At 37.7% G+C, this 20,575-nt stretch overlaps 2 protein-coding genes across 5 annotated transcripts in view; both read left to right on the top strand.

The window, feature by feature from the left end:
- LOC109040925 (sodium-coupled monocarboxylate transporter 1) overlaps positions 1-8,946 on the top strand; it is a 49,776-nt gene extending 40,830 nt beyond the window's left edge. For all 4 annotated transcript variants that reach the window (XM_019057051.2, XM_019057053.2, XM_019057054.2 and 1 more), the window contains exons 7-12: positions 718-936; positions 1,903-2,021; positions 2,835-2,989; positions 3,774-4,003; positions 5,460-5,560; positions 6,115-8,946. In XM_019057051.2, coding sequence (XP_018912596.1) covers positions 718-936; positions 1,903-2,021; positions 2,835-2,989; positions 3,774-4,003; positions 5,460-5,560; positions 6,115-6,353 — 1,063 coding nt within the window. In that variant the 3' untranslated portion in view covers positions 6,354-8,946. The remainder of the gene's footprint in view (positions 1-717; positions 937-1,902; positions 2,022-2,834; positions 2,990-3,773; positions 4,004-5,459; positions 5,561-6,114) is intronic.
- A 2,167-nt stretch (positions 8,947-11,113) lies between these two features.
- Positions 11,114-19,759, top strand: LOC109040926 (uncharacterized). The gene is made up of 4 exons (XM_072303070.1): positions 11,114-11,229; positions 13,312-13,586; positions 17,023-17,186; positions 19,295-19,759. Exons 2-4 carry the CDS (start codon positions 13,344-13,346, stop codon positions 19,482-19,484), a joined length of 597 nt encoding a protein of 198 aa, XP_072159171.1. The 5' UTR covers positions 11,114-11,229; positions 13,312-13,343; the 3' UTR covers positions 19,485-19,759.
- The last annotated feature ends 816 nt before the right edge of the window (positions 19,760-20,575 follow it).

Raw genomic sequence — 20,575 nt, 5'->3', positions numbered from 1 at the left:
TGTACTTTCAGTCGGTACTTGCATTTCTTTTCAAAATCCAACATTTTTTTTATTTTTCTAGTTAGAGAGAATTTTGCATTATTTTATAATCAATTTGGTACTGAAATCAATTTATCTTTATAGTGCAACTGCAAATTCCTTTCCTCCGAATGTTGGTATTGAAATTACACTTGGTCCTGTGCAGTTATTGTTTTTAATCCTTGCCACTTAAGTGCATGAGAGGCTGTTGAACATTTTTCAACCGGGCTTTTGAAAATTTGTAGAAAATCGATGCCTTTAATTTTAAAACGATCTTCATCAAACGCAAGTCCTAAAAACATGTTAAATGCACGACCCTTTCCGCATTCAAAATAAAAAAAAAAGTTATTACCATTTACTTAACCTTACCAAAGACTTAACTGAGGTATATCGAAATTCACCATCAACAGTCTCGAGGTTGGATTGCGAAAACTCCTGCCAAAAAGGACTTAGGCAAATTTTCGTACATGTGTCCTATCAAAATCGCCTACATTATTGAAGGTGCATGTTGCTCGTGATTCGATGGCCTGAAGGAAGGAAAGATCGGTGGTATGTACCGTAGTTGAAACGATAGAAGGCAGACAAAGTTTTTTTTTCAGGCTGAGAAAACTGTCCATTGATAACGCGATGTAAAAACTACTGTAATTATTGGACACGTGGGGAGATGGATTTTGCATGATGATTTTCTTTCTGTTGCAGCTCCTTAAGACTGATTGTTCCTGTGATGATAGTCTTATTCAGTTTGTCCTGGGTGGTAGGGATGGTGATCTATGCCAATTACTCGCAATGTGATCCTCTAAAACTAGGTTGCATCAGTAAAATTGATGAAATTCTGCCATTCTACCTCGAGGAGAAATTTTACTTCATGCCTGGTTTCTTAGGACTGGTTATGGCAAGTCTCTTCAATGGAGCTTTGAGGTAAGTCCTCATGTTTGCTTAATGCATAAGTTTTTCTTCTTTTAAATCATTTAATATACACGTTATATAGACACTGATAAACACACCTTGCATTAAAGTGTTAAGGTGAAAATTTAGTGAGACTCTATAGGAACACAGGTAACTCTGGTTTTTTCGTTCTTCTCACAGAGAAGATTTAACGAATTTTTTCAGAAGTTTCAGAGCGAGGATTAGAGACTTTTTCCGGAGTAACTCAACTGATTTAAGAAACGTCTTTTCCTGGAAGAAAAAATGGATAGTCGATTCGAAAATGCCCCCCTATAATTTACCTGTATGTCACAAACGTAAATGCACGAGCAAACAACACAACAATGCAGCAAACAACAATGCAAGGTGTAAACAATTCAAGTTCTCATACTTGAACTTTTTCATTTAAGTATTATAAATGGTAATGTTGTAAACACTGATATACTCAATTACAATTACTCCTTGGAAAAAATGTCAAACGCAGTTAGATCTGGCTACACTTTTGTTTACTTAATTATATAGTATGGTAAAAATTAAATTAAAAATTAAAATAGAGTATTTCCCTCGGAAAACTTACTAAATATAATAACGCACGAACAAACTCTTATTGATGCTGAGACTCCTAAACCACGCTCTCGGTTTGTTGCAGACTTCATAGCATGCTTTATTGATTAAATGGAGAACTACTCCACGTCTATTCTTTAAAATTTTGGTGATTTTTTCTCGCAGTGCAAAGAAAATTCTGTGAAATGTTCAAAGAATAATGTTGATTTGTTCTCCTCCAAAAAAAAAAAAAAAAAAAAAAAAAAAAAAAAAAATTAGAATGAAAGCAAAAGCCTTTAGAACACCGCAAATGAGATACGTGGTTCAATCATTGTCGATATGTAAATAACAACAACATTGTATGATGTAGTATGTATCTGATCTAATAGCTCTGGTTTTTCTTGTTACTGTTCACAGCTTCTTAGTTTCCAATTTGAATTCACTGGCAACAGTATGTTACGAGGATTTTGTAGCTCTGCTGCCATGTTGTCAAGGACTGAGCGAAACAACTCAATTGGTGTTGATTAAATTGATGAGTAAGTATGAAAAATTCCGTTTTTTTCGACTTTTAAGGGCATTTTCATTGAGATTTGACCATCATTTTAAAGGTTCACTGGACCGACTGGACGTGATAAATGTAACTCAAGGACGCAAACTTAGAGGGAAGACCATACACAATAGGTTTACACAACACAAATACATATTGTAATTTCATGAGTTCTAAACATGTATAGGGGTAGAAGGGGGTGATTTTTCTCTTCATAACTAGAATTGCTTCAAATTTACTGTGTAACTACCAGACCACGTACCTCGTTTGCGGTGATTAAAATGCTCCGGTCTCATTTTATTTTTTTCGAGTAGAACGAATCAAAATCATTCCTTGAAGTTTCCACATAGTTTTCAGCGCGAAGAGAGGGAAAATCACGAAAGTTTTCAAAAATTGACGTTGAGTAGTTTTCCATTTAAAAAAATAAAGTATGACAGAATGTCTGCAACGTCGCACACCGAGATACGTGTTCTGGTCGTTCCACCATCAAAATTCCAATGCACTTTTCTGCGTATCGAGAAATAATTCGGTTTGAAAAAATTATTTCATCTTAAGCTTATTCTTGGTAATGGTGTGTGAGTGCTTACCCGATTTGAATGTTGCATAGACTTTGGTTTTTTTTGGGTGGCGGAAAGATCAAACTTTCGAACAGAGAAAACTTTAATTTCTTACCTGTGCATTGATTTTATTCATCGCGATCTATGTGAACATTTTATGAGCCAACATGCCACAGCCACATTTGATGCGTTATTTTTCACCTTGATCGATTGAGAGTGAAAGCTAATTTGCTTGTGCTTTCCAGGTGTTTTCTGTGGTTTGCTTGTGATGGGCACCGCGTTTGTCGTGGCGAACATGTCTGGTGTAATCGAGTCAAGTATGCTGATGACATCTGCGACGAGTGGACCTTTGCTAGGAGTATTCTTATTGGCTATGTTCTTCCCATCAGCAAATTGGAAGGTTCGTGATGGCTACTTCACATTTATAAGTAGGAATATAAATATGAGAGTGATTTATTTCTGAGCGTTTATAGAAATAGCCGATGAAGATAATGTACCAAACACAATACATCGAAAGAATTCTTTGAAAACGTTAGCTGACAAGTCGGTGGTGAGTGGTCAGGAAAAATACCTTTCGAATTAAAGAAAGAACAAAACAGTGAAACATTTGATTAATGATTTTCAATTGAATTAATGTACCTGCATATGCCATCAGATAGTAGATTATGCTCTAAAAGGAGAGAACTTGAGTTTTTCAGTCTGAGTTGGTATTTTACATAAAAGATGCAGACTAGTTTTGAGAACTTTACACCATTATAAATCATATAATTAATTGATGCGGCAAAAAATTCTGACCCAAATACTTTTTTTAAAAATTCAAAATGACCCAATGTTTCAAGGGTAGGTTTCTCATGGTTTTCTCGATTTTTTTTTTACGCAAAATACTCAGGATGTAAACATTAAATTCTTTGACACTAGGTATGTCAGTAATAATGTTTATATTCTAATCCGTCTTATAGTTTATTTAAAAATGAAATTAATGAAAAAAGTACTCGTCGTATTTTCATTCGCCTTCTACCATCAGAGGCACGCCGGAATTTAGAGGTGCCTTAGGAGCCATCGGAAAACGTCCATTTTTATTCCACTCCACCAAAATCTTCGTGGCCGGAATCTTGGGCCAAATTTGCCGACTATCGGACCCTGAATTTGCAGATTTCACACCTAAGTTCCAATTAATTTTATAGGGGGCAGCTGGAGGGATGATACTCAGCCACATATTTGTGATTTGGATAACTTACGGCCGCCAACTGATCGACAAACCCCCGGAGCCTCTTCTCCCTACATCAATCGAGGGCTGCGGCGATAATCCGTTCGGAACCTGCTCTATCCAACCCTCCGGCAACTTTACAAATTCGCTCTTGGATGTGTTGTACGATGACCGACCAGACCCAGAAGTTATACCCACCATAAATGGGTAAGTTAAAAGAAACCTTCCGCAATGAGCTCGAAAATATTTAGTTTCATATGTCGCAGGCAATGGAGATGTTGCATGTGTGAGGAATTTGCGATTTGCCTGTTGATCCTTATGTAAAAGTTCGTGAGAAACACAACGGTGCCACAGGTTTTCTCTCATTCCAAAGCTCAAAAAAAGCTCTCAAGTTGAGGCCAAAATGGGGGGGGGGGGGATATCCCATCCTACCCTGAGAGTCCACGTCTACATCAAGACAAACTCTCCATGCAAAGATAGGGAGCAAATACATTGACAGGGCTGCCACTTTTTTTGGGGACTCCAAAGCTGAAAGCACGGCAATCCTGCTAATGTATTTGCTCCCTATCTTTGCATGGAGAGTTTGTTTTGATGGAGAGGTGGACTCTCAGGGTAGGGTGGGATATCCCCTCCATTTTGGCCTCAACTTGAGAGCTTTTTTTGAGCTTGGGAGTTGATTTCAGAAAAAACCAGTAGCACCATCGTGTTTCTCGCGAACTTTTAAGTAAGAATCAACAGTCAAATCGCAAATTCCTCACACATGCAACATCTCATTTCAGCGACCGCTGACTCTTCGCGAGCGATTCACGCTTGTTGTTTCGATAAATCGCACTAATGCGCATCCGAATAATGACATTTTTAAGGGGCAAGGCTCTCAAAAGCATGAGCTCGGTTTGAAGCGCCTTCATTTTTTGTGATACTCTACGCTCTGTCACGAAGTTAGTTTTGTTGCCTAATGTCACGGAGTCCTCCGCACGCTCCTCAAAGTGTGCCTGTTACTGCCCTGTTTTCGCGGGGGGAAAAGTTTCTGTTCATATTATAGGAAGCATTCTAGGCAGCACTTTAGTCTTGCTCTTTTATATTTGAATTTTATGCTCCTCTATTTATTTACCACTGGCTTGCAAATTGCAGGCGACACATACAGGGTGTGTAAGCCGTGATTTTCGGTAACCTGCTAGTAATCAGTTACCAGGCCCACGTTCATAGGGAAACAGTCTTTTTTTTAGCTAAAGGATCGTCCCGCAAAATTAGGCTGGTTGAACTCAGAACCATCTGTAGTTTTCAAAAACAATGAGATCATAATTCAAAATAATGAGCGTGAATATTTCATTTGGATTCTGTAATCTTTGGTTTGAAATCGGAACTGAAACACAGATAAAAAATTGGGGATTTTGATTCGTTAAAAATGTATTGCTTCGAAGTTTTTCTCATGATTCGGCAAACATTTGGAGAGCAGCAGGCAAGGTTCGAAAGAATCAGATGCGAGGAGTGAGATGGGAAGAGGGTGAGAGAGAGGAGAAGAACAAGGATGAGGAAAACAGGGATGAGGAAACATGAAGAAATTACAGGAAAATTTCAGCATCGGAACCTTGAATATGGAATTTTCTGCAGCGTGGGATGAATACGTCCTTAATTTGATTTCTTTTTTAATTCTTTGTTCCAGTGATTGGGTCATGTATCTGTTTTCACTGACATACATGTACTATGCTTTGATTGGAACTATGATCACAGTGATTTCGGGCTTAATCATTAGCTACGTCACAAGTAAGTATTTTCTCCTAACTCCTCTCTTAAAATAATTACTGTATGAAAGTTCTCGTGGAAAAACATTGCCAAAGACAAAATCAGATATTGCGAGAGTTTTCCCCCAGGAAGTTTTGTTTTTCTAGCTTATTCTTTGTGAAAAAGTACGAGAGGGCATGTCGAGTACCTACTAACCCCAAGTAGCATTTTTCAACGGAAAAATTGCGATATTTTTAAATTAATTTGCGATTTTTAAAAGTTTTTTGGCTTGGATGATCAACAGCTGGGCGATTATCCTTGCTCTTGTCGCAATCTTTGTAAAATTGAACTTTTACCTCAATCTATCACAATTGTTTGTTTGATTATATTGCGCTAGATCGCCGTTGATGGAATCGCCACTTTACTACAAATCAACGTGATGAAATCTCAATTTTTTATCAGATAATTTTGCAATAAATCGAAGTCGATAAAATCGCGATACATATTCTCGTATTAAATCGCAACTTATCGTGATCATTGCTTCTTGGATATAGGTATTAAACTAATTTTGACGTGATTTTTGTCTTTTTTCCCAGGTTGTTGTTCGGAAGAGAACGAGTATGATGAGAATCTGATCCATCCATTGGCTTTGAGACTCAGCAAACTTTTCCCAGGGAAAAAACGCTGCTACAAAACATCATCGGACATGAATGGAACTAAGTCACCTGCTGCAGGGATAACTACTATCAGCGAAAAAATGCAGGGAAATCAAATCAACGGAAACGCTCATTACAACACGATGGAACTATACAAAACTCAATCCAACCACTTATAGAACCGGTTGAATCTTATCGATGGCTCAAGTCGGAAAATGCTTCCTCGCGATCACGACGTTGCAAATCTCAGTCCGTGTCTAAACAAAAACTAACCGACTAATGTCGCTGAAATTTTCTATGAATCTTCTTCTCTCACTCAAAATATCCACAGTAAATTTCAAGGAGATAATTTAGTTGGCTTTCTTTTGAAAAAATAAAACATGTAATCGAAGAATTTTAAACGTTGCAAAAGGAGATCCGCATTTTCAGATTTTAGCATAATTATTTTGCTAATTGATACGTCCCAGTGGCGAGGTAGGAATGATCGATTATTATCGACATTTTCCCATTGGAAGCTATGGTAAACATTCGATTATTAAGGTATTCGTTGCGAACACCCTGTTTATCGATCCTTTTCCATGGGTTTAAATGCCAGAGCAATCGATATATCGCGAAGCACGCCACTAGACTGATTCGTCCGGAAGCTAAGTAAAAAGTCTGACGAAGCACAAGACTTTGGAATTCGAAGGAGATTTAAGTGCCCGTATCCATTGATCACTGTTCTGCCGTGCAAAGGATGAACGCCGTATGAGCCTTCAGGTGTTGCCAAATTTCCGTTGGTAAATCACGAATTATCAGGTAAATTTGTGAATATTTTTCTTCCAATTATTCAGGTAATTTTCTTCGCAATTTTACCTATAGTTCTTGAAAAATTCTCGGAAAAATATTCATAACTTTCTTAAAAAATAAACGTTTCATCGAAGAAAATTTGGCAACTCTCGAATGTTCATACGGCGTCCTTCCTTAGCACGACAGTGTTGTAGCCCTACTGTCTAGAGGTTTCTCGATGTTGCACAAAAATCCTCTAAAAAGGAAGCAGTTGAATTCAGTTTTTCTTTCTTGTTCACGCAGAGATGTCACTTTTGTTGATAGAAAATACTGTATACTAGACTGCTTACATTTATTCTTTTATTCCGCTATTTATTTATTTCTATTTTCGCTAAGTTATTCAAGATCATTTGTAATTGTATAAAATGTCTGTGTTTATTTCAAAGGGAATTATGTACGGAGGCTTTGATGTCCCATCGGTATTTATTTCAAGATCTGTATTGGATGATAGTAGAGGAAAGGCATACCTAAAAATTACTTTTGCTATTATTAGTTCTAGGAAACTTTACAAAATATGGAAAGAAGAAGAAGAAATTGAGTGATAATTTCGAAATATTGATTTAAGAGTGGATCAAGTTCCTAACTCGTTTGCTAAACGAAAACTGTAAAATACATCGCACCAGATTGATCAATTTCCAGAAAATGCAATAAATTTTGGTGATCTTATAAAGTAGTGGTTGGTTGCAAATACGAAGATATGTAATGTTTCAACCAAATCCTATCTATTATGTACCTGGGTATTGTTATTTTTTATTTGTATATTATTTGTTTCTTAAAAACAAGAACCTACGTGTAAAAAAAATCACTCGAAAGTTTCTGCGTGATTTTACTATTAATGCATGGATTTGGAGAAGAAACACCATACTCACTAATAAGACAAAATCACAGTAATGCCAATACTATTGTATGTAAGAATTTTTACCGGTATTCTAAATGATGATTGTTCCCAGGAACGAGGTAACCCACTTACGCTTATACTGGAGAAGATAAAAAAGAAAATATATGTCTAATATTCAATTCGTTTATTTACGAATAAAAATTGTATTTAAACGGCATGATTGTAAACAAAATGAAGAGAGCGAAAGAATACGTAATTTTCGAAAAATTGAAAAAAAACTAAAGCCTCTTGCATGCTAGTGTCAATGGTATAAGAGAAAATAAATGTAAATATAAGTTACATGTATAATAATTACTTTACAGCCGATCCTTTTGTAATAATAAGAGCCTTTAAAAAAGATGAGGGCGGGTATGTATTCGAAACAATCGATAAGTGATCGCACAAATAAATTCAAAATAATTCCATGGATAAAGAATTTGTCATCTTAACATGAGTTAACATTGTCATGAACTGAATAATTTTTTTTTTTTCAAATTCCTGGAATAATGAGTTTTATTTTTGTGAAGGGCTATCTGCTCATGTATTTAATAGAAAGATTTATGAAGGCGCTGCACCTCTAGCAAGACATCACGTATTTGCGTCAAAAAAAATGTTCAAAACTGAGTTAATTTTATCTTCCAGGAAACTAATGGAACTCGAAGTTAGCAGGACGGATTTTCAATAAACACCAAGTGAGCTGTTTAAAACTCAGTTCCTGTTAGGTTAATTGCCTTTGTGTACAGTTATTTATAGAATATTGAGCATCCAGGTATTTTTAGATTTAAGTAAAACGTGATTTTCTATTTTGTTTGTATAATAATAGACTGTATGCCTATCTAGAATATTTTCTTTTGTTGGTGGTGCAATAGAAGTATAGATCAGTATTATTAGATGATGATACCTCGAACTTCGAAGGAAATTTGTGCCTTTCCATAGGTTTAAATTTACTGAAAAAGTTTGTTAAGTTTTGATACAATGTAAAAAATTGTAAATAGATACATAATTTTATACCTGCAGTGTAGGTATTGTTTGAAAAAGTAAGTAAATTGTTGTTTTTTTAGTATGTACTTTGAGTTCTCTCTATCCATATTGAGTCTTACTCTATTCCATATTTTCAACCCTCTGATGTCATCTTGTTCAAATACCTTAAAATACAAATCTTCTATCTTTTCCCCTTGGCATACGTTTTCATGAGACTCGTTGCCTAAGTGCCACGATGTAACGAAAATATTTAAATCATTTCGCAATTGAACGCAATAAAGTTGCTATTACTTTACCACGAAACGGCAATATTTATTTGTACGTGATCGTCAATAAATGCCGATTTCAAACGATCAATAACATGAGTGCCAAGAGTGAAAAGAGTACGCGATTTGCAATGCGGAAAAAATTGCAACTTATCTCGAAAATCAATTTCAACAAGAGGAGTCCCTTCAATTAGTGAACAGACAACATGCACAACTTCTCCGACACGACGGCAATAATTCTTAAGACACCACTAGACAGGGTGCGAATTTAAGCATTCTGATACATGCATCGTGACCAAAATTTCACGTGGAACACGCTTCTTGCATCGAAAATACTGAAATCAACTCCTAACTATGATAACACGTTATTATTCTACATTGGTTACGGGAAATTTGAATTGCCCGGTCACAAAAAACACAATACTCTACGTGAGTCAAATCGCGCCCTCCGACGCAGTTTTGGCAGGCTCCTCAACCAAGCACTGTTTCTTTCCCATCCCTCATTGTTCAAAGTGTTAACAATTTGCCACGTTTTTCTCATACGCCACGTCACGTTGTGTCGTTTTCTCATAATTTTCCATAACTGAGCAAAAGCGTCAAGATTGAGGCTGCCATATTTTCGTATCGCCGAGACTTGCCACGGCCCACGGCAACGTGTAGAGTGTGGTTCGACTTAGAGTCCCTTTATACCCAGAGTTAAGACAACTCACTTTTGGTTGGACTGAAAGTGGCCTAAAAAAAAATCCAATTCTGATTGGTTCTCGCTCATGGAGGCCGAAACGAGTGCACCAAGATGGCGGTACCTCGAATGTGAACAAGAATAATGAAAATATTACCTGATTGTGGTTTATCAAGAGTAAATTTTTATTTCCATCGGTCTAAAATGAAAATAGATTAAGAAATTATTCACAAACCAATCTAATTTTCGTTTTAATTGATCAATTTGTTGATGTTGTTGTTTTTGTGTGACAGACATCGCAGGATTCCTGATCCTTATCCCTCAATATCGTTCGTTTGGGTGCACTCGTTTCGGCCTCCGTGGCCAGCCAAGGCCGGCTGCCAGTCAGCTGATAATCGAGTTGTCTTAACTCTGGGTATAAAGGGACTCTAGTTTGACTCACGTAGACCATCGCGTGTTCACGAGCGGGAGATTTGAATTCACACGACAAGATACATTAATGTCATGGTTAGAAGTCAATGGGTTGCGCGAATCGTATTTTACGTAAATTCAGGTTAAGAAACTCGTAGTAGAATGCTTAAATCCGTGCTCTGTCTAGTGGTCCATTTCATGGAAAAAAAAATCGCTTGGATCTCGAGTCCAGACTCTTAAAACATTAACAAGAAAAAACACTCTTGATTCGATCGGACTATTGCTCAAAACAAAAGGATATGCGCTTATATTAGGAGGTTTAGCTCTCGATTCAAGAAAAAATCCGATTAAATCAAGATTACTTTTTCTCGTCGATGTTTTTAACTAGATCCATGCAAATGGAGAATTTGCAAGGGTCTGGAATTTGATAAATTTCGTGTTTGAGTGGAATCTACTGAGTGAACTGAACACGGAGATACCCTTCATTCATAAATTGAGCAATTATTAGAGGAGATATGACGAAATAACCGATTCTGCTAAAATACATGTGTTTAAAAGGGAAATGCCGCTAGATGACGTCACTAGGCGGAGCATTTTCTTACTTTCAAATCGATTTTTATACTTTTTCTCATTTCAGAAAAAAATTATAAAACATACAGTGAAATCAGCTCTTTAGGCACTTTCAGATGAAGCAATAAAATTTTGCGTGCAAATTCTCCATTGTTTCTCAGTGATTTCACGTGGTACTTGGGTTTAAAAAGTAACTCGTGTGACTTACGGACGGCCCTCCGATCAATAAACACGGGATTATAATTTCTTTCTTTTTCTCCATTTGGGCCCGCGGGAGGCGTCGCATTCCTATTTTAGGAGAGGGGCTAAAAATAGGAGACTCGCGATCTGCGAGAGAGTTAACCCACATGAGGCGAGTCAGTCACCGCGCCTCCCCGGCTTTGCATGTGCGTATCCCGACCCGACCCGATCCAGCGCGGAATCAGGACTGACACGAAACTTAGGTAAAATTTCACGGCCTCCCCCGGCGACAAACCCCGTCGACTGCCATCATCGCCATATCGACTGGACCGCGTTTAGCAGAAAGGAACCAAGCTGCATCATCTGACGCCAAATTAAATTTGGTAATTTATTTTTTCACGTGAAACATGGTTGTGGGGATTTTTATGCAAGATTCAGTGGCAGTTCTGCATAGTACTTGGCAAATTCCTGAACATTTTCAAAGGAATATGCACAAACGCACTGGAAAAAAAGACGCTTGGATCTAGAGTCCAGACTCTTAATAACATTGACAAGAAAATATACTCTTGATTCAATCCGAGTTTTCCTTGAGTCGAGAGCTGAGCCTCTTGATGTGGGCGGCTTTCCTTTTGATTCAAGAAAAAAGTCCGCTTGAATCAAGAGGGTTTTTTCTTGTCAATGTTTTTAAGAGTCTGGACTCTTGATCCAAGCGACTTTTTTTTCCAGTGCGCTTTAATGCAAGGAATTGAACAGTCCTGTTAAATTCGACAGCTGATGTGCCTTGGTTCCGATCTGCTTTTTCTGTTTTTTTTTTTTTTTTTTTTTTTTTTTTTGCTTATTGACACCTTTTTTTATTGGCTAATTTTACAATACAATATACATTACAATTAATAAGTAATAAAATAAATAAAGTAAAAAAAAGGAAAACTGTATAACTATGGACGGGAATGATATTCATTCCGCCTCAGTGATGTCATCACTGCAGCACTGAGCACTGTCAGCACCATCGCGATGGTGCGTCGAATATGTGATATGTGATCGAACGAGAGAAAAACACTAAGAAATGGCCCTAATTGTGCGTAACAAGGTGGTGAAATAGTTCTGGGTCCACACCATTTTGCGGGGACAACACAGCCGAAAAATTCCAAAAATTTCAACAAGAGTCAAACATTTTTGAGCTCTCATGAGTGCCAGTACAAGACTACTGAAGGAACCTAAGCCGAACACATCAGCTACCCGAGCTGAACACTCTCCCCCTCAGTCTTGAACTGGTACTCTTTAGAGCTCAAACATTTTTGAAACTTTTTCGCTTTCTTTTCCCCGCTACATGGCGCGGACCGAGCATCATTTCACCACTTTCGAATGTAATTAAATTACCATCAAACATTGAATACATACATACATATAAGTCGCTTTACGGCACTCCCTCGCGCTCTACGACTCCTAACCTCCACTGCTCTCTTTCAAACCACAAATCTTGGGACGTTGGATAACTTTTAAAAAATTCATCCAACAATGTCATGGCTGTCGAAATTTTTCAAAACTCTTTTTAACTTGACTCAATTTTCATGCAACTCTAGCCATTTCCATTCGCCCCCCCCCCCCCCCCCCCCCCACGAAAGAGCGTAACTACAATTCGAGGATGCCAAATTTCTCCTCGCAAATTGCATTTTTGTCAGAAGAATCTTAGGCACTTTTAACTGAAAATTTTGGTGGTGAACTTTTGGATTAATTGGTGTCGGTCATGTTGGATTTTGTATTGTAGGTATCCTAGTGCACAGGGGTTGGATATAGAACGACACCTCTAAAGAAATGTTCACCTGTGCCGTTGTATCATTTTTGAAGAGGGGAGCTCAAAAAAACGCACATTTCTTACGCAGATTGTGAAGTTAAAAGTGCATTTTAACCTTTGCCAATGCGCTCATCGTGACTATTGAAAAATTTACTGATAAAAAGCAACTCTTATTTTTGTTGTAGCAAAAGTTTGCTACGAGCCTATTATTTGGGAAAAAATATAAACAAAATTTTGAGTAAAACATTTTGGATTGCGAAGGTTGCAACATACATTTGTGTCCCCCTGGTTCGAAACCAAAAATTAATTCAGGCGCCGCAGAGTGATAAACATTTACATCAAACTATGAATTGAAGTAGACGAACTTAATTAAATTTTGTCAAACAAGGTTTGTCCTGATGTCAAACTTTACGATTGTGAATGACTTTATGAAACTAGGTAATATGATAAACTGCATTTTCTTCCACCTTTAGCAGCATATTTTTTACCCAGCTTTATTCACCCGATATTTTTCTCTTGCAGTTACTGTGAATTATAGTAATTTTTGCTTCAGTTGAACCAGGTATCGATCTACAAGTGATAGAAATGACTCACACAGAGAATGTCACCACAACACCAGACTCTGAAACAAATAATCAACCTGAGTGGGAGAAAAAACTGGAAAAACTGAAGGGCGAAACAAGCACAGACCCGACAGATGATCTCGAAACACTAAAAACAAAAAATGGTCGGATTCAACACTTTCTGAACCAAATTATTGACATGCTCAAGGAAAAACACATCCTCTGCATCAACTTGGACAAACAAAACAAAGCACTGACAACTCAGGTGAGAAAGAGTGTAGAGAAGCTACACATACTTACGTCGATTTGCCCCTCTTTGAGATGTCTTAAAGAGTACCCTAGGCAGCTTAGGACATATGGACTGCATTCTGCAATTTGGACTTAAAAATTCTGGCTCATTTGAAAAAACACTTTTGTGCATAGGGAAACTAATGGCACGTACGTTGTTTTTAAACCGGGCTGGAATTTATAGTTCCTAATTGCAAAATGTAGTGCATATCATCGCTCCTCTGACGTAAGTGCGTATCTCATTTTTTGCATGGGTCCCGGAAAGCATAGAGTTATACAGAGAACAAGGCTCACATGGAATCGAGATATGCCCTTACGTAAGAGGACCGACGATAATGGGTCTATTGCACGCACATATAAGTCGAAGGCAAATGGTCAAATCAGGCATTTTGTCAAATGCCTAAGCAAAGAGTCAAATATTCTTACTTAGATTAAAATTTTGATTTTTCACCCTTATTTTCGACAAAATACCTAATTCGTTGCTCCTGTAAGAAAGACTTCTCTGTAAAAGTATGCAGCATAAAATAGTATTTTGTACGATTTTAAGATCCTGAATGCACATTTATCGTAAAATTTTCAGCACGTCAAAAAACATTGAATTTTTAAAATTTTAACATTTAAATGTACTATAGGTATGTAAAAAGGAAGGAGCAAGGAGCTCTCGCGGATTTGAAGAGTTATTCTTCCCAAAATATTGAAAACCCGTGAACTCCTCGTCATAAATTTGCAGAATTCCGTAAACTGCCAAAATTTGACTACTGGCCTGGGCATTTGACTAACTGCCTTCGACATGTACATCCTCTTTACGGGTAAAATCGCACGGAAATCACATTGGGCATATCAAAAAAATCAGTAATTCGCTCGTTTGCGCGAAATCTCCGTGGTTTATAACACGCTCTCTCACGTTTCCCGCATCTGCGGACAGATTTTCACAGTCGCCGATCAGGTTTGCACATGCAGTGGAGTAAAAGTAAACTAACCTGAGAATAAACAAACAATTTCACAGACTTTTTATATTGTATGGTTCCTATAGTTTTCAAGCGTCTGTTTTCTTTTTCTTTCTTTATTTTGCAAAAGCCAAAACTTTGGATCAATTGAAATCTTACGCAAGGAGACTTTATAACAGTTCACGAGATTATTTGTTTATTCAGGTTAGATGTCTCTCCGGGCTAACCTGACGGTCGACCACCATGAAAAACTGCCTGCATACGCGGCTTTGAAACAGCGTGTCATAAACTCCGCAGATTGCGCGCTAAGGAGTAGATTTCAGACTTTGTTGTGTTCCCAGTGATTTGCGAGCGAATTTACCCCTTAAAAGTGTATTAAGTTGGCTGTATCTTCTGCGTGAAACAGACCTGCAAGAACTGTCTTCATAAAAGGAAACGCATTTAATTTATCATAAGATGTTTTGGGGTATCCCTGGTAAAAATTGGCGATAAGAGCGGCGTTTCAAAATACCATAGGAATTCTTATAGCTGGCTAAAGAAGGCTACAGAAAATCATATAGCTGGCTGTAGAATGCGGAGAAAATCATACGGCCGGGCTATACGAAGCGATGAAAAATTATGCAGCCGGGCTATAGTTCCTATCGCCGGGCTTCCTACTTTATCGCCTGGCTGTATTGCTTTTTCCCCATCGATTATAAAAGGCTATAAGAAATTGTGTAGAAATTTGTGTGCTTTTGAAATTATTAAGTTTGATACGAAACCACCTTAATATATAAAAAACACACATTATATTTTCCTTTAATACTTATTTTTTTTCATCAATTAAAAAGAGAATAATCCATACAGGATGTGCAAACATTTCAAAATCATGAGTTGAATAACACTGACTCCGCCAGATTAAATATTAGAGCCTAACACAAAGCGGAGCGGCGACGCACTGGCGCCTACAAACCTAACAGGGATACTTCACGCATTGCGCAACGCGTGAAGTATCCCTGTTAGGTTTGTAGGCGCCAATGCGCGTTTGGCGCTGGCTGCCCGCCTGCTGCGCCGCAGCGTGCCACGGCGCTTGAAGCAACTATTTTACACCACAGGTATTGCACAGTATCATACGAAACTGAAGGCGCTCTAATATAAAAGGAATGTCAGGCGTCCATCAAAAGTACGGAGCTTTCCTCGCAAAATAAATCGAGATATTACGGCCCAAAAAGAGAGCAGTAGTCCAAAAACTCACTAAGTCCTAGCATCCGTAATTAGTAACGTTTAGCATACACTTTATCGCCTGGCCGTTGCTTAGTCGCCATCGGCTATAAAAGGCTACAAGAAATTGTGTAGCCGGCTATAGGAGCTATTGGAAATCTTTAGTAGGTCTATGGTATTTTGGAACACAGATTCTACCGCCAATTTTTACCAGGGATTAACGTTTGAAAATATATCAATGTTTGTGTATTTCCTTAGTCAATTATTTCAAAGACGAATTTTTTTCATGTAATGTTAGATAAGCTTCAATTGTACAACTTAATTATTCTTTAATCCGATTGAACTCCCGGCATCTATAGGAATAATGGATACCCTTTTTCAGAGACGCCATTTGAGGATGGGCCCTGTGTCATGGAATCGGGCCTGAGAAAATAGCGCGACACCAACACGGGAAATGAAAAAAAGGCGGGAAAATCCGCAAGGGGAATTTAAAAGACGCAGATTGACCGTTTCCGCGAGGTGAGGAGCTGAGAAAAAAACAAACAAACGAACCCCGTCACTCACTTACCCGGCCCTACGAACACTTGAAATGCCGCCCCTGTCCATTTTGCCTACAATCAGGGTTTGCGCGCGTAAAATGAACAATATGAAAGATTGGAAATTTCCGTGAAATATTTCATGAAATTTCACGAGGCTGTGAAATAATTCATATTTTTCAGGGGCTAGAGTACTCAACCTCACACAAATACATAGAAGAAAGTCACAATTTTTACATTGCGAAACGTACACCTGTACCAGGTACCTGCACTCAAACACACACAAATACATAGAAGAAAGTCACATTTTTCATTTTGCGAAACGTGAAAAGGAACCGGTATTTTCCAATAGGTATATTTCTAAAATTTCATGAAATATTTCACGTGAAATTTCAAGATTTTATTTGTTTTGCCTAACATGATACATGAGCTAATTGTGGAACTAATCAAAGATGGAAAGGCGAAGACATCGCATAGAGGTCTCAAGTTTTCAATCACCTCAAGGAAGACTGTCAGATTATATTAGATCATTCAACAAAAAGAAGTAGGGGAGAACTCTCACTCCGACAGTACATTAGAGATCAACATGACTCTTACATCTAAATTCTGCAAACATTGGTTCAAAGTGTTATTGCGGCATGTCTGTAAAAATACCCTTTTTCATAACTTGACAAAGGATCCTGCGAGATTCTGATCACTGACTCCGCCTCATCCTAAATTAATATTACAGACTGAGTCGCTGAAAGAAATTACGAACATCACAAAGGATTTGCTCAACATTCGGAACATGGAGGTTGGGCATTTGAAGGAGGATATGGAGAAATTGCAGGGAAAAATCACACAGGAGAGAGAACGACAAAAGCTCATGCTCAACAAAATGGACACCGCCTCGACGTGAGTCTTTGACAAAGTCTATATTTGTGTTTTTCAGCCTTTTTTTAAACTTGCTTTCTTTTCTTCCGGGGAGGGGGGGGGGGTTAAATTATTAAAAATCTAATTAAGGTTGTAATTAATAGAGACGCATGAAAAAGCAATCTATCAACTAAGTTTGATGAAAGGTATCGTTTTCTGCATGGGTAGTGGGTACAGACGGTTCTTTAGTGAACACGATTTTATCAGTAATTCACTGATTTTTCCGGCGTTCTAATAGCCTATTACGCAGCGTGATCAGAATAATCTTTGCACAAACCAATCAAGGCGGTCAAAGTAATTTATCGAAACATACATGTCATTATGTCATTTCTTTATTTTCACTTGTGTTATCATTTCTTATGATTTTAATTTTGACACCATCATACACTTACTTGTGATGTAAAGTTTGGAACTGCAAATATGTTTGTGTTCAGGATCTTTCATACTACTCTGAGCCGAAAAAAGCTTTAGCGAATTACAGAGATTAACCCACAACACCGCCGCTCCACGGACGGCGTGCTGCCAGCGCGACACGCGCACTGGCGCCTACAAACCTAAGGGGCTACTTCACGCATTGCGCAATGCTTGAAGTATCCTCTTAGGTTTGTAGGCGTCAGTGTGCATATCGAGCTAGCAGCGCGCAGAAGCATGCCGCGCCGCAGTGTGCCATAAACTTGCCTACAATTAGTAGCCCAGGGTGTTGAAATGTAGGCGATTTGACATCAAATTCGAAATTAGCGACTCAAGAAAACAAGAATTACGAAACTTTCGTGATCTTTCAGTCATTATCCGACTTTTTTCTTCCTACCCTTAAGTTTTGGACAATAGTGCGCCGCGGGCGGCGGCGCTCACGAAATTCTCCTCTGAGCTTAGTCGATCCTGAAAGCCGAACGCCGCGGATTCGAATTTTTCCGGGCATCAAAAAGCGCGCCTGTGCGCATCGTAAACAGAGCCTTCGACATTGTAGATATACTTCAAACATTACACCGTTACGCATACGTTCCGATGTGCAAATTGCACAACTTCGCCGTCCGGAGTGTAAACCGTGTTTGAGACTGACAAATATATCGATGACTAAAGTGCGAGACCACGTACATCATTTGTAATATTTCAAAATCTCTGCTTTTTTAAAATGTTGTGAAGAGAAACAAGCCAACTTCATAGCTTACCTATGCAGGATATTTAGACTATAAATATCTTGAAAAACAGAGGAAGTTTGCGAAAAATTACGTTGACAATTAAGTTTTCCAAGGAAAAATAAAAAATGATAGGAAGTCTGCAACGTCGAAAACGGAGATACATGATCTCGCGCTGAGGCGATCGATATGTTATTGCTGAGTTTTTCAAGAAGCTAAATTAAAGATTTGGTCTGTTTTTGGTAATAATACATAGATACACATACACATAGAGTGTGAACATCAATGAAAATATAATATTAAAATAATGTTTCACATACTATAAGTATTTTAGGTCACTGAAAAAAAATTGAGTTGTAATTTTAGGGTACCATGTATTAACCACATTCTAAATCCCATTTCTATGCTTGAAACAAAGATTAAAGAGATGATGAGTTCTTTCCATGCTTGAAACTAAGAGTAAAGAGATGGATGTCGATATTTAAAAATTTTAGCAGTCAAAATGATCAATTTTAACTGCCAACGCGGTTAAATGGCAATTTTCATTGGAAGTATCCCAAATGATGCTATTTTTTCCTCACAAACTCCTCAATCACACCTTATTTTATCCTGCCAAATTCACTCCCTGGTTTTCCTGGACGCTAAAAACCTTGTGATTTCATTAATATTTCAGGACAGTTGCGTGGGTGTATACAAAAGTAACGCTTTATAATTATGCAACAGCGGCGAGGCGTTAATGATCGAATATAGATATTTCTCCATTTGAAGCTGTGGTAAAGAATCGATTATTAAAGTGTCCGTTGTGAACACCCTGTTTACCGATCCGTTCCCATAGGTTTAAATGGCAGTTCAATCGAAGTATCGCAAATCAAGTAATTGAGATCAAATTAGAGAATTTAAGATAAGTTTCTCGAGATCGCATTAAATTAGAAACAGAAAATTTTTTTGTTTCAGACTGAATGATAAACTGAAAACAGAGTATCACACACAAATGAACTTGTTCCAGACATTGAAGGATAAGTACGAACAGCGAGTGAACGCACTGATACGAGAAAATGTTGAACTCAGAAAAAAGTTAGGCCTCAACCCAGAGAATGCAGAGACAGCAGCTAAAACTCCAAGTTCTGACGTGGCCTCATCATGAGGCTTAAACTTTAAGTTTGGACCAGGCAGTCCAAATCATTTTGTACAAACAAACTACTTGAAGGGAAGTCTACCCTCCATTTACCATACTGTTAAAAGTGAGACAATGAATGTCTTGGTTCTGTTTTTTCTTGAGAAGATCTGCTGGGAGTGGAAGAGGGGTGAGAAGTATAAAACAAAGTTCGCAGTTTCCTGCGAGTGAATTTTCTTCTGCCTCAAATATGTTCATAGAATATAATGTTTGTTGAGAATAAAAGTATGTAAGATAAGTTTCAAGTAGTTTAACGTTAATATCCTACTGCAGGGGTTATGTTATTTTGTGCTTCACACTGGAAAAAAAACACATTGGATCTAGAGTCCAGACTCTTAAAAACGTCGACAAGAAAAAATACTCTTGATTCAATCGGATTTGTGCTTAAATCAAGAACCAAGCCTCTTAATTTAAGCGGATTTCCTTTTGATTTTAACAAAAATCTGATTGAATCAAGAGTATTTTTTCTTTTAATGTTTTCAAGAGTCTGGACTCTAGATCCAATGTTTTTTTTTTTTTTTTTTTTTTTTTTTTTTTATTTTTTCCAGTGCATTAATGTTTCAAAAATGTCTTCATACATACATTTCCATAAATATCTAGACCTTGCCGGTTGAATTTAATTTTAGGTCTTTAGGTGCGAAAAAAAAAATTATTCCATGGGTATTCTTTTACCCATTCTGTTACCTCAATATACATATACACCACGGACGCCTAATGGATCCATGCTCGATGATTAACAGTAGCCATGCGTGAATGATCGATTATCGATACCTCCCCATTTGAAGCTGTGGTAAAGAATCGATCATTAAGGTGTTCGTTGCGAACGCCCTGCTTATCGATTCATTTCCATAGGTTTAGATGATGGATCAATCGATATATCGCAAAGTATACCATACCTTTGATGATGAAGTATGCTCATCCTTCGGTGCAATTTATGAGGCTTCAGGGTTCAAAGGTTAAAATTACATGAAGTGAATGGTTTCATTGTCAGCCATTACCACCAGATTTCACTGGGTAAGAAGTCGTGGTTGTCCCTTTGTTTGAAAGATACAATGATAATT

This window comes from Bemisia tabaci, chromosome 8 (genome assembly GCF_918797505.1).
Source record: "Bemisia tabaci chromosome 8, PGI_BMITA_v3".
NCBI lineage: Eukaryota > Metazoa > Arthropoda > Insecta > Hemiptera > Aleyrodidae > Bemisia > Bemisia tabaci.
This window is presented reverse-complemented; position numbering and strand designations above follow the sequence as displayed.

What these genes read in the sequence shown, in the direction of transcription:
- LOC109040926 (XM_072303070.1), top strand. Translation starts at nt 13,344, where the DNA reads ATGACTCACACAGAGAATGTCACCACAACACCAGACTCTGAAACAAAT. An exon ending in ACAAAGCACTGACAACTCAG is followed by an intron (nt 13,587 to 17,022) that starts GTGAGAAAGAGT and finishes TTAATATTACAG; the next exon opens with ACTGAGTCGCTGAAAGAAAT. An exon ending in AAAATGGACACCGCCTCGAC is followed by an intron (nt 17,187 to 19,294) that starts GTGAGTCTTTGA and finishes TTTTTGTTTCAG; the next exon opens with ACTGAATGATAAACTGAAAA.